At 37.5% G+C, this 12,767-nt stretch overlaps 1 protein-coding gene and 1 long non-coding RNA gene across 2 annotated transcripts; both read right to left on the bottom strand.

Moving 5' to 3' along the window:
• Positions 1-2,766: 2,766 nt before the first annotated feature.
• On the bottom strand, positions 2,767-3,556 carry LOC107091616. Its single transcript, XR_001481533.1, has 4 exons — positions 3,511-3,556; positions 3,392-3,418; positions 3,146-3,168; positions 2,767-3,055 (listed from the first exon to the last, which is right to left on the bottom strand). It is a non-coding gene; the product is annotated as an uncharacterized LOC107091616 (long non-coding RNA).
• Positions 3,557-4,719: 1,163 nt separating this feature from the next.
• On the bottom strand, positions 4,720-12,097 carry LOC107092185 (proliferation-associated protein 2G4-like). Its single transcript, XM_015386510.1, has 13 exons — positions 11,892-12,097; positions 10,007-10,135; positions 9,812-9,917; positions 9,633-9,702; positions 9,444-9,536; positions 8,071-8,134; positions 7,910-7,988; positions 7,738-7,816; positions 7,521-7,654; positions 7,341-7,435; positions 5,825-5,952; positions 5,678-5,731; positions 4,720-5,603 (listed from the first exon to the last, which is right to left on the bottom strand). Exons 1-13 carry the CDS (start codon positions 11,977-11,979, stop codon positions 5,544-5,546), a joined length of 1,179 nt encoding a protein of 392 aa, XP_015241996.1. The 5' UTR covers positions 11,980-12,097; the 3' UTR covers positions 4,720-5,543.
• Between the last annotated feature and the right edge of the window lie 670 nt (positions 12,098-12,767).

Genomic DNA, 12,767 nt, shown 5'->3' with positions numbered 1-12,767 from the left:
ATCATCTTATATGTCCCTATTTTGATTATTAAGATTGCATCACATGTCGTATTCATAACAATGTCTGTGGCTGAAAGATGAAAGGTGTTCTATCCATTTTATTCATTTTTTAATGCATTTTCTACACTTTGAATTTACATTAAACTAACCAATACTCAATGTTAGTTCACTCATTTGCATCACACCCTGTTTTTTCACATGATCAACAACTAAATCTCAGGAAAAAGTATTTATTTGCTCACTGAAACCCTAAAACCCACACATTAAGTAAGACATAAGCAACATTGATAACAAATAATAAAATGACTTTCTCTGAGTTACAGCAAAAGCAGAAGTAGAAGTCACAGGATAATAAGTTTGAGATGTTGAAATATTTTGGGCTCTGAGGCAAGAAAAGGTGCAAGTCAGCCTGAAACGGCGTCTCATGCGTGTCAAGTGAAACATTTGGCATAACATTTCATAAAATTTTAGAGTCAATAACACAATAGTTTATATGTAGTTGTGGGAAGTTAACCTTGAACTGACTAATCTTTTAATAATTACATGGATCATTAATCAACTTTAAAAAACATTCTGGTCCCTTAAATATTTATTTTTTGGGATTATTTAAGCAGCGCCATCTAGTGAGAATCCTCTTCCCTGCAACTGCTATTTTAGAGAGTTAATTTTCAACTAACTTATCTATAAAATACCCACAAGTTGTGAAAGACAGATGTTACGATTCCACAAGCTGTTGTAATATTAAAAAGGAAAACAGAATTTCTACAGCTGATGTGTCCCAAAACCTACTCATTACATCAAAAAGAGTCTGGTAAGCATCAATAGGATGAACTACATGAATTATAATTGAAATGAGAATCATGCCGAGGCTAAATTTTATAATAATGTGATTACTACAATGGCCATGATAAAATATACTTCCTTCTTTCTTTTTATTGTCTGCCATAAAGATCATAAGGGGGTTCTAGCCAGTGCCCCTGTAGAACAGGCCACACCCCCTGTTAGGGCACATATACTTAAAACACACACCAGAAAAATTTAAATCTAAGTCAATTTTTTTTTTACGTAACTAATTGTTCCTTGATTTGAGCAGATGGGTGAGAGGATTTGCCATAGGAAGCGAAAACCTTAACATGTTTTTTCCAGTGCATCATATCTACCTTTATTATTACAAAAGCAGAAATACTCCTTCCTTTAGCTGATCATCTTATTTACCTGCTGGAATTAAGGGTAAAAGTACTTATCTTAAGAAATCTTTATTTATTCAGATCAGCTGTTGCAGCATACTTTTAAAACAATTTCTTACTTGCATCCAAAACAAAAAGGAACTGATTTGTCCCCTAGACCAATAAAACATTTTTGCCATTACAATTTATTTTAACAGTCAATCAGCAATTAGTCAAATCCAGCCTTAATAATAAAGGGCCATGGTTTTCATCCGTTAGGTCAGAGGTCTGCATACTTGGCTTTGTTGTTGCTCACTTAATATATTTAATGGGTTTGTGGCCCTTTTTTTTCTGTAAGAACACTGGCACAAAGGTAAATTTTGTTTAGAAATGCCAGTTAAGTTGTTTCCAGCACTTTTGGATATTTAGGCACATTTCAAGATCTGCAGTTCAATATTCAGTCATGCAGAGATTAGGAGTCTGTAGCTGCAGCAACACTTAAGAGTGGGAGGTATGCACCACTACGCTCCACAGAGCTGAAGAAAAATACACCATTGTTGGCAAAATTTATAGAATCTTGGGTACAACTTTTAAAGGCTTGTGTGAACATTGGGGGCTTAGACCACATTTAACACAAAAATAGACTGTGATCAAATTCGGGATTTTAAGTCCTATTCAATTGAGCACAAAGGTTTACTGCCTTGATGAGAGCAGGACTACATTTATCTACCTTTAGTGTTGTTGCAATTTAATTAGATGTCCTGCATTTTGTGTTTCTTGAAAGAGAGAAACTTAACAAGACTGGGTTTAAAGTTTCCTGCAATAAAAACATTTCCCAAATTCCGTTCTTTCATTCATGGTAATTTGCAGTCTTGTTTTATTTTAATCAGTTTTACCTGAATCCCTCATGTGCTTCACAGAATGAGCATCACAAGCTGGCACAAAATCAGGCAGACGGAATTGCCGTTCAGTGCTCATAAAGAACTAATATGGTTTCAATGCATAGATGCCGATCATGGCAGTTATAAAAACTTATTTTATGGAATCTACAAAAGAGTCATCATTCTTTGCATATCAAGTCCTTGTAGGAAACAGCCAGTTACTCCTACTAGGCCCACATTAAATGGATATATAAACATCCCTCACCCAGGTCAAACCATCCAAAATCCACACAGTGTGCTACAGCCATATCTAATGGTGACCTAAAATTTCTATACCAAGATTTTGATTTAAGACCATCTTCAGATGACTCGCTTAATTTCAATCTAGTTATTTCATTTTATGTAGCTCAATTGTACTTTGAGGACCCCAGCAGTCATTACGTTGGCAACATAAGGGAGTGCCTAATAAAAACCATCTCAAATATATAATATAATGCTGGCACCAATAAGTAAATACTAGGCATACGCCTATTTAGATGGAACATTTTGGACTTTGTTTAAACCTCGGTGCTTTGCCGTTAAGGGTTTCATGATTAATGACTCTTTCAAGACTGATTTTCTACACACACACAAAAAAATAAACAATGTAAAAACTTAAAAGTACTTCCATTAGAACGGAATAACAATGCCATTAAAAAAAGAAAATACGGAGACAAATGCAAGTATATTATAAACAAAAACTTTAATCAGAAGTATAAACAATAGCAAATGACAAAAGTTAAGGAATTGAGATTAAAGAGTCCAGAATGTCCCAGTGGGAAAGCCTGTCATCCAACAGGATCTGGATCATCTCCTCAGCGCCTGCTGATCTTCTCTCTCAGGCCTTCAGGCTTCAACACAGGAGGCTCCTGGTTCTCTGGCCTTTCTGATGGAACCATGGCCACAGACAGAGTAGACAGGACTGTTTACTTGGACCTCTGCCTCATCTTTCTTCTTTTACGCTTCAGCCTGAAGGTACAGCCAAAACATAGTTCATTAAAATATCCTAAAATGTATTATTAAGCTTTATCATGAGTCCAACCAGGATACAACCCTCACCTGCGCATGCGCTTCTTTCTCCACTGCAAAGAGCACGTTTATAATTGTCAGTTTATCATTAAGCATTGACATATAACACAATTATTTTGAATTAAAATGCATGAAATTGTTATTAGTTTTAAAAGGGTATAATCTGATATCTTCATACAAAGGGGAAAACGTTGCCTAACTCAATATGGCTAACGTCGGCTATGGTGGCAACATTTCAAATAAACTTATCGCACAATAGAAGAAACAAACACCAACCTTAGCTCTCATCTCGAAGAGTGAAGGCTGAAAGTAAAATAAAAAACATTAAAGAATGCTTTTATGTAAATTATAAACACATGGATTCCAGTGGATTCTGGTAGAGACTTCATACTCACCGAAAGCTAAGGAACCGTCTCCACCTCTGACGTTGTATTATGGCGACACTTTATTTATAAGACATGTGACGTCTACTATGCGCGACGAAATTGAGGAGATTTAAAGGAGCAGCAGGGGGAAATGTTTTGTATAGTTTTTTTTTTTGTTTATTACTGTTGACACAGACACACCCACATATATATATATATATGTATATATACTTTATTTGGCAAATTTGAATTTCATTGCAACCGTTTTTAGAGGGGGAATCATAATCTTACAGTTATACATCCACTGAACACTGTAATAGCTTGGACACTTTTAAAAACACACAACTTTTCCTGATCCCAGATCTACTCCAATTCCTGTTAGCCCTGACAATTGTCTTTGAAGGCCTAATATAGACTGTAAACTATAACAAATAGTATGTATTGTAAAAAAAAAAAAAAAAAGATACATATGCACAGAACAATCACAGTCTATGGGATGGTTCCTCTAGGGGGGTTACTTCCTGAGTTGTTGCTGAGAAGTTATCTCTAACAAACAGTGTACATGTACGGTAAAGACCACCTCAGGTCCGTAGAAAGGATGGTCACTCAGGATCAAGTGTCAATATGGCTTAACAATGTCTGCATGCTGCAGACAAACCACACACTGTTTCCTTTAACAAGTTTCTGGTTTAATTATAAAAGAATATTTGACATCTGATCTTATCAAAATTTGTAATTCTTTTACATCTGTTGCTGCAATGATTTTCCCTACTTTTCCACGGTTGGCATAATTTTCCATGATCCTATGATCCCTCCCAATGAATGACATACTGCAGTCAAGCAGTCTTCAATCTATGAAACGTTCACAATATTGCAAAGTTGATAGTTATGTGGAGCTCTAATTGCAATTGGTCAACAAAAGCAGAAGTGGTTACAGGACATAAGCAAATGTGTTGGCAACAAGAAAAAAAAAACAAACACAAAAACATGTTACTAAACCCTACAAGAGTACTAAAGAAACCCTCACCCCAAAAAACAGCTAATAAACACCTAAAAACAGAAGTAAAATTTACATAATGTAGCACTGGACAAAGCCAGAAATATAAACAAACCAGTTGATGGCTGATGCAGCAATTAATTATCGTAATATATATAATTTAATGAAGACTCCAAATATTCCTATTTCCTAATTACCTTGATTCCAAAGAGAACACTTGCCAAAAGAAAAGAAGCACAAGATTGGTGTCAGGTGGTTCTTTATTGTTTTCCAAAAATAGTCTCTGAAACTTGGATTTACAAAACAGCCATAATTTGAACAGATGTAAAAACAGACGACCTTACAGTTGCACCAGAGAACCGACTGCTGAAACTTTGCCCACAATGAAGGAAAACTGTTGCATCACTCAAATGACAAGTCTCGATGTGTCAGTTTTAAAAATGGATGACCTAATTGATGGTAGTGTAAATGCTGTAATTCCGCTTAATTCATCAGAAACTAAAGCTGTAATAAAATGTTTATTTCATTGACTTTATCCACAAGTTATCACTCCTTGTAAAGATATGGATTCACCTGTAATCCCCTGAATGCATGATGATCTATATTCTTGCTCAAACTTATTTACCACATTTTTCACTATTGCTATGGTGCAAAATTGATATAGCAAGCTGGGAAAGCTAACCAGTTGCGTATATTTGCATGTGTTTCACTGTTTCAACTCCGCCGAGAGCATTTCTGGAGAAAATGTGTCTTTCAGGGAGCAAAACCAGAAACAAAGGAGGCAGATCCTCAAACTACGCTTCTGGTTTTTGTTGAAACTCATGCGGATGACGGTTCTAGTATGTAAAAAATAAAATAAAATAAGTTTTTCTAGAATGACTGGTTCTCAATGTCATGCTGTGTGGTTTTGTTGGGAGTGACAGAATTCAGGAGGAGCTTTCTCCCAGACTAACATCAGAGGTATTGACAGCAGCTAAGCCCTCCAGTCCCTCAGAGAGCCGGGACAGAAAGAATCGTGACGTCTGTTCTTTGGGTCATCAGGTTTCTGTCTCCGTTGTTTTGAAATTTACTCGGCAGCTTCAGTCTCCATTGCTTGTCCTGTTGCATCCTCTACAGTCTTTGAAGCCTGCCATAAGAGATAAAATTAGGTCTGAGAAAAAGTTCTAGAAAGCATTTTCAAAAAACAGGTCAGAGCTTCACCTTCTTTTTCTTCTTTTTCTGAGTCTTGCGACTTGCAGAGCTCTGGAGCAAAGCCTTTATAAAGAAACACCAACAGACATAAGTATAAGAGCAACAAACATCTGAAAACACAAGTTTTTAAAATCACATCCGTGAAAGGGGTCAAACCTTCAGCTCTGGATCCTCCACATCGTGCTCAGACTTGTAGAGCTCAGGCTCGTAGAGGCTGCTGGTGATCCGCAGAGGTCCGTTGGCCATGAGCAGCACAGTGAACTTAAACTGGGCCACAAACTCCCCTGAGCAAAGATGGGATGAAGATCAAAGATGGTGAGGAATAGTTTCTACACATGGCAAAAATCCAGACGTTTTCACATTCTAATTTCCAAAAGATATCATAAAATCCTTCTTTTTGAATTATGAACACAAAAAGTTCAAATGAGCTAGGCTCCGATATTTATTCTGCGGACAGACTTTTTGTTTTTTTACATAAAAATAATAAGAAAAAAAAGATGGAGATGAAAAATAAGGAAAACGTGAATAAAAAAAATAAATAAAAGAAGATAAATGAACACAAGGAAATGAATGAGTGGATAATTAAGTCAGTAGCATGGATGAACATACAAGAGAAAAGATGGATGGACAGATGGGTAGATGGATGAATGGATAGACTGAGTGGGTGGAGACGGATGGATGGATCTATAACAATTGATGGGAAACTAATACTCTAATAACTCTTTCTATACGTATTTAAACCTGGACAATAACAAATCATTAGGTTCTTTAAAGGAATAGTACACCCAAAACATGGGTGTACTATTCCTTTAAGGGCTGGGCAATTCATTGCATTTTCAAAATAATCACAATTTACAAAACGCAATTGTTATATCCTAGAAGCACACAGTTGTGTTCACATTACATTTAACAAGAGTATGACACCCAGTTTTCTAACTCCAGTCCTTTAGATGGCTGTAATATTCTTAAAGTGGCTCATATGAGGGAAGAGAGAGTAGAAGAAACCACTTTCCCACAAAACATTAACAGTAAAGTCCTGCCACAATGGACTCTGGACAAGCAAGCTTATAAGGCAAGGAGACAAGAAAGCCTAGAGTGAAAAATCTACATACTTAGGGTGAGTGAAAAAAAAAATTAAATGGCAACATTTGTAGGGAAAAAATTAAACTAAAATCGAAATTTTGATTTTCAGCAAAACTGTTCAGCCCTAATGATCTAGATTACGGCTGATGTAAGTCTAACCGATCTCCAAAGTGTTGGCAGTCTCATCCAATATTGCTTTTTCTTTCCCCATTCAAAGACATGCATGCATCAGTCGATGAAGATGCAAGGAAAAATAATAATATCTGTCAGCTGGTGTTTGAATGGATAAATGAATGATTAACCCTTTGTGATTCCACCAAGTAAACCAGCAATGTCAACCTGAAAAGATCTAATCAAGTATCTGTGTGTTTTAGGATATTCTGTGTTTGCCAACATCAGTGCAGTTTCTCTTTTCCATTCCAACGGTGAGAATGGCAATAACTAATGATTTCAGCCCTACTGGGAGATCAGCAGTTTAACCCGACTCTGCTTTAATTCAATTAACTGTCTCGCCTCAGCGGAACTCATTTCTGTCCCATTTCCTTTCCCAGCAGCTGCTGGGCGTCACCAGTCTCATCGTTTCACTCACCTTCCTTCTCGTTCAGCACAGCGAACGGCTGCAGCAGCTCGTGTTTGGCGCACTCCACCACCCCCAGCCTGGCCTTGCCTTCATCCTCGAATGCTCTGAGCAAGCAGAAAGATCAGAAGACATTAATGCACAAAAGTGAATGACTGTGGAAACAAGACGGATGAGGATAAAAGACGTTACCTCAAAGTGAAAGGCATGGTGTCGAATCGCCTCTCCATCTCGCTGAAGAACGTGCGGGATGTTTTCATCTTCAACCCGTAAACCTTGTTGGGGTCTCGCTTGTAAACAGTGGTCCTCTGGCCGCCGTCCTTCGCCTGCATAATCAAACACAATTCCTTAATTTTTTAGTATTTAAAAATAATTAATAAAAATGTAGCTGTAGCAGAATGATCCACACCTTTCCCTCCCCGGTGCTGATCAGCACATCCACTGCATACACCTCATGCACCTCGAACTCAGCCTTCTCGTGGTCCTTTCTGTAAAGAGAAATCATAATGGAATGAAATCACAATGGAATTAATTCATAACGGAACCAACCTACAGGACGGGGGATAGCTGACAAAGCTCACCTCTGCTGGTCCGTTGGGTTCTGAATGATGGTTTTCTCCCCATCGATCATGTGCTGCTTCAGCTGATGAGACAGCATGCCTGTAGACGTTGAAGGAATAAAATGAGCCTAATGCCATGATAACTGCCTGAAACAGATTGGCTGGTTTTCATAAGCACCCACCTTCGATTGGGGAACATTTGAACGACTTGGCGATCTTGTTCCAGGCTTCTGTAACCTGTGTGTTCTGAAGGAGAGGATCCAGTCAGGAGTGTTAGTGGCGCTCCAATAGCCATCTTTATGTTATTTACGTAAAAGTATTCACACCCCTATAAACATCCTTGCATTTTCTCATTATAAAACTACATATTTCAAACTCTTCCACAGGGATTCTTTTCTAGTATACCATCATAAAGTAGAGCATAAATATAAAGTTAAAGATGAATGGCTTTGAACAACTTTAACATACAAACCTGGAACTTTTTTAATTTACCAGAAGAGTCAATACAAAGTGGAAAAACTACAAAAAATATTAGTAAAGTTATGGCTGCCAAAGTTTAAAACAGAGGTGAAAGAGAGAACAGGAGATTGTAGAGGAGTGAACTCATTAGCGGGTGGAAGAGACTCAATTGGATAAAGTTATGGAAAAAGCTGCATTGCTTAACACTTTATGGTCCAGGTTAATATTTGTTGCTAACTCGGATATAAACACAACTTTGCAGCAAATAAGGCAACAAGGTCCTGCAAGGTCCACAATGTCTGAGTAACTGCTTCACAGAATACCACCTGTCATCTAATGTCGCCTGTTGTTTTTGATACATTATCTACTATAAATTAAGATTTAAAATTATTAGCTAATCTAAAAATGTAATAAGCCAAGTAAAAACTATTAAAAGCTGATGTAAAATTTGATTTTATTAGCTTCAATCTTCTAAAGGGTTATGGTGGAACAAAAAAAAATGTTTTTTTTTCCTTTAATAGTTTAACATATATTCTTATAGAAGAAGTCTTTGGATTTTGATTGACCATATTTAACTGACTGTTTATGGAAATTACAATGGCCTCGATTTTTAACATGAAAATACTTGTAATCTTTAATGTTATAAAAGTAATAAGGTCTTGTCCTGTCCTCCAATAAAAAACAACTTGAAATGTTGAATTTTGGAATAATTCACTAAGTGTCCTATTAATGGTTAAGGGGATAATGAGCCAAAACATAAAATCAGATCCATAATTCAGCAGGTCAGATCAGTGCATATTAATATGTTTAATTGTCCTAGTCAAAGTTTACATCTAAGTCCAGTTGAATCTGAGCAAAGCCCTGGAAACAATTTACTGATTGAGCTGGAGGCATTTTGTAAAGAAGGATGGTTAAAAGCTTTGGAGGCCCTAAATGAACTGCAGCTGTAACTCCTGCAAAGAGTCAACAAAGCACAGAGGAAACTGAATAAAACACTCTGCTGGTTTTGTTTGGGTTGTTACCTGGCAAAACAAAAAAGTTTAAAGGGCATGAATACCTTTGAAAACCACATTATCTGAAAGGGAGCCTTTGTTACCTGGTTTCCTGGCTTGACAAGCCGGAGAGCAGCTTCTGCACACAGGTATGCTGCTTTGATGACATCAGCTTTCCGCCCTGTGACAGGGTTTTCCTAAGGAAGACGCAGCAGCCAAGTTCAAAACGGACTAATCAGTACTTCCAAACATAAAACTGCACATGTGATATCAATCCAGGGGTGAGAACACACCTTGGTTGCTCCGACAATGAAGCTGTGAGCCACATTTGAGATGAAGCCATCAACATGCACCCCAAGATCGCTGCGCGCCAAGAAAACAAGACAAAAGGTAAGGAGAGCTTCATTGTCTGTAGTGAACGCAGTACCTTTTACGTCCAGCGGGATGGGCTTAATAATCCCTGGCAGCTTACATTTTTACAAGATCCCCGTCTTTCAGTATGACATCAGGGTCACTTTTCAGAGGGGAGAAGTGACACACGCAGTTGTTAACCGACACGCATGTAGGGAAAGCGATGCCTGAGAAACAGAGGCGGTGGATTAAGCAGGTGAGTCGGACAAACGGGTGACAAAGACGGAAAAGAAAAAAAAAAAAAAAAGAAATTCACCTTTCTTCATGTCTTTTTCCTTCTTGAAGATTTTACCAGTTTCCGCCAAGACGAACTCATCTCCTTTCTGACAGAGGCTGAGGACGGAGACTCCAGCTGCAGCCGCCTCAGCTACCTTCTTCAAAGCCTCTGAAGAACAACAAAAGAACCAACAAGGGAGATGAATGGGAGCATGGAATGGCTAGCGAATATACAGGGATATGCAAAAAAAATACAGGGATATCCAAAAGTAATCAAATCCACTGATCTTCTTAAAGTCATGTTACCTTTTTTTTAATTAGGGTTTGATGCGGTAGAGTGAGTAATGCATTATTGTAAAATAGAATGAAGATTCATGGTTGTTTTCTTTTTAAAGAAGCCAAAAACTTGGATGTAATTTATGAATACTGAGGATTGCCAATCAGGTTAAGGTCTGGACCCTCGACCGGGTCATTCTAACACTTGACTGTTCTTTGATCAGTCCATTAGGATTGTTGTCCTGCCGTAAAGGTTTACAGACTAAAAGGGTTTCAGTCTCAATGGATCTCTATTTACACGCATCTTCCCCTTAAATCTGACTAGCTTCCATGAAACTAATGAAGAAAATGACCCCTACAGCATTATAGTGCCATCACCATGCTCCACGGTGGGGATGATGTGTCCAGGATGTTCTTCATCTGACACCAACTGTTTAACATGCATGCTAAAAATGAACAGACTGATATTTATCCTGTTTCTTTGAGGGAAAAAAAGTAATTTGACTCTTAGAGAAAACTGGTTGCAGTGCATCTTATTTACAAATGTTGGATTGTGATCCTTCAGCTTTTTATTTTATCTTTTCAAAAGAAAATATATAAGATACTCAAAAGTTTTAACTTTAACAAGAAAAAAAGGCATTTACGGAAAATATCTTGGCAAGGCACAACATCACATGTGACGATAGATTAAGTTTAATATTTTAGATACAAACCACCTGCTGCGAGGCTCAGGTTTCTGATTTGATCCTACGCTGAACTTCTGTTTCAGGTTATAAAATTATAGTTGCACTCAACAGATTTCCTGACAGCTGCATTTAAAATGCAAATCAGTACATTAGCTGGTTTATACGACAATAAGCAGAAGGACACAGAATTGTGTGCAAGATCCAGACTGTGGTCCTTACTAGATGCAAACACATAACTAAAATTTGAGTTAAGTTTTATATAAACTGTGTTTAATATATCATTAGCGCTCCTTATCTTTTCATTTGGAGACTTGGACAAGATATATTTTCCCAAAGAACCTTAAAATCAACACTAAATTATGTAAAATTTTAAGTGGACTGTGCCCAGTTCAGAATTTCTGCTGTTACACCAACAAGCTGTTTACAAATGGAAAGAAGATCAAACTGGGAATTTTTCCCAGATTAAAGGAATTACAAACGCTAAGTTTACTTTTCAGAATAAAATTGATTAAATATATTTATATTATGCCATTACATCAGGGAAATTAGAAATACATTTAACTTTAATTACATAAAGGAAAAACTGACTATTTTTATTAGTATAATTGAAACTGCATTTATTAAATTAGTTTAGTTGTGGGTTCACATTTAAATCCCTGCTGCTCCGCTATATTCCATTGATAACTGATAGATTAGCAGTTAGCAGCTAACCAGTTAGCTCAGTCATAAAGCTAACAGCCAAGCTCATAATAGAGCATAATTCAAGCTAATGGAGAACAAAGTGAAATATCCGCGTAGATATTTGCAAACCAAAGTTTTTTCGGTTACGACTATTGTTCTTCTTTTTCCTAATATAACCCAGCCCTGGCTGCATGCTGCGGCACATGGCACAGCTGCTTATCCCGGGTAGCTGACTCTGCTAACTACGGGGACTTATGGACTGATCCGTTTCGTTCCTCTTACGGTTTGCAATCTCTGCTCCCATCTTGTACTTGGTGACCACCAGGTCTTCGGCGATGGTCTGCTCCTGTGTCTCATCGTCTCCAGACATGTTGGCAGTGTGCTGACCGAGAACTCAGACAAACTTTCTCCCGGTGCTTGTCAGTCAGTCAGGCAAGCAGGCAGGCGCAGAAAGGACCACGCTGCTTCCGCGCTGCTGTACACCACGCACCGGTGTTGCGGGGGAAACGGTACCCCGGCCAGGAAAGGCAACATAAAAAATAACCTCTCTTCTTCTTTTCTTTATGGGAATCGCTTGCTGTCGTTAAAAATTAATTAAGCTTAACGGTAGCAACTAGAACTCAGTTCTTGAAATTATTGACATTTATTTCTTGATAAATATGAGTTTTATTTATTTATTTGTTTATTTTCACAAGAAAATAGCAGCATTTAACAGTGTTAACATCAGAAAAAATATTTTTAAGACAACAAAAAATATATTTAAACTGTATGACTTATAGGTATTTTAGACTTTTTCCCCCCAACGAACAAGAAGCTTTTAAAACAGGGGTGCTCTTTTACACACAACACCGGTCTTGTTGTCCCGCTTGGTTTCAGCCGAAAGATGATCCCGCCTGCTGCCAAAGACTCGCTCCTCAGTCAAGATAGTTCACTGCTTGTTTGGCCCGGAAGGTAAAACCCCGTACATCAATGAGGAGTTATGTTGGTTAGAAAACACACACACAAACACACCAAAAAAGAACAAAAAACCCACGGAAGAGGAGTAGAGCCACTGAAAAAAAAGTTAACTGATTTTTACATTTTATTTCAGCTTAAAATGGGGGGGAAAAATTAATTCTGACTTCTTTCTCATAATTCCTACTGACTTTAATCTCAGAA

The sequence above is a fragment of the Cyprinodon variegatus genome, unplaced genomic scaffold, assembly GCF_000732505.1.
Source record: "Cyprinodon variegatus isolate N-32 unplaced genomic scaffold, C_variegatus-1.0 Scaffold16, whole genome shotgun sequence".
Classification (NCBI taxonomy): domain Eukaryota; kingdom Metazoa; phylum Chordata; class Actinopteri; order Cyprinodontiformes; family Cyprinodontidae; genus Cyprinodon; species Cyprinodon variegatus.
The sequence above is the reverse complement of the archived record's forward strand: the minus strand, read 5'-3'. Positions and strand labels throughout refer to the sequence as shown.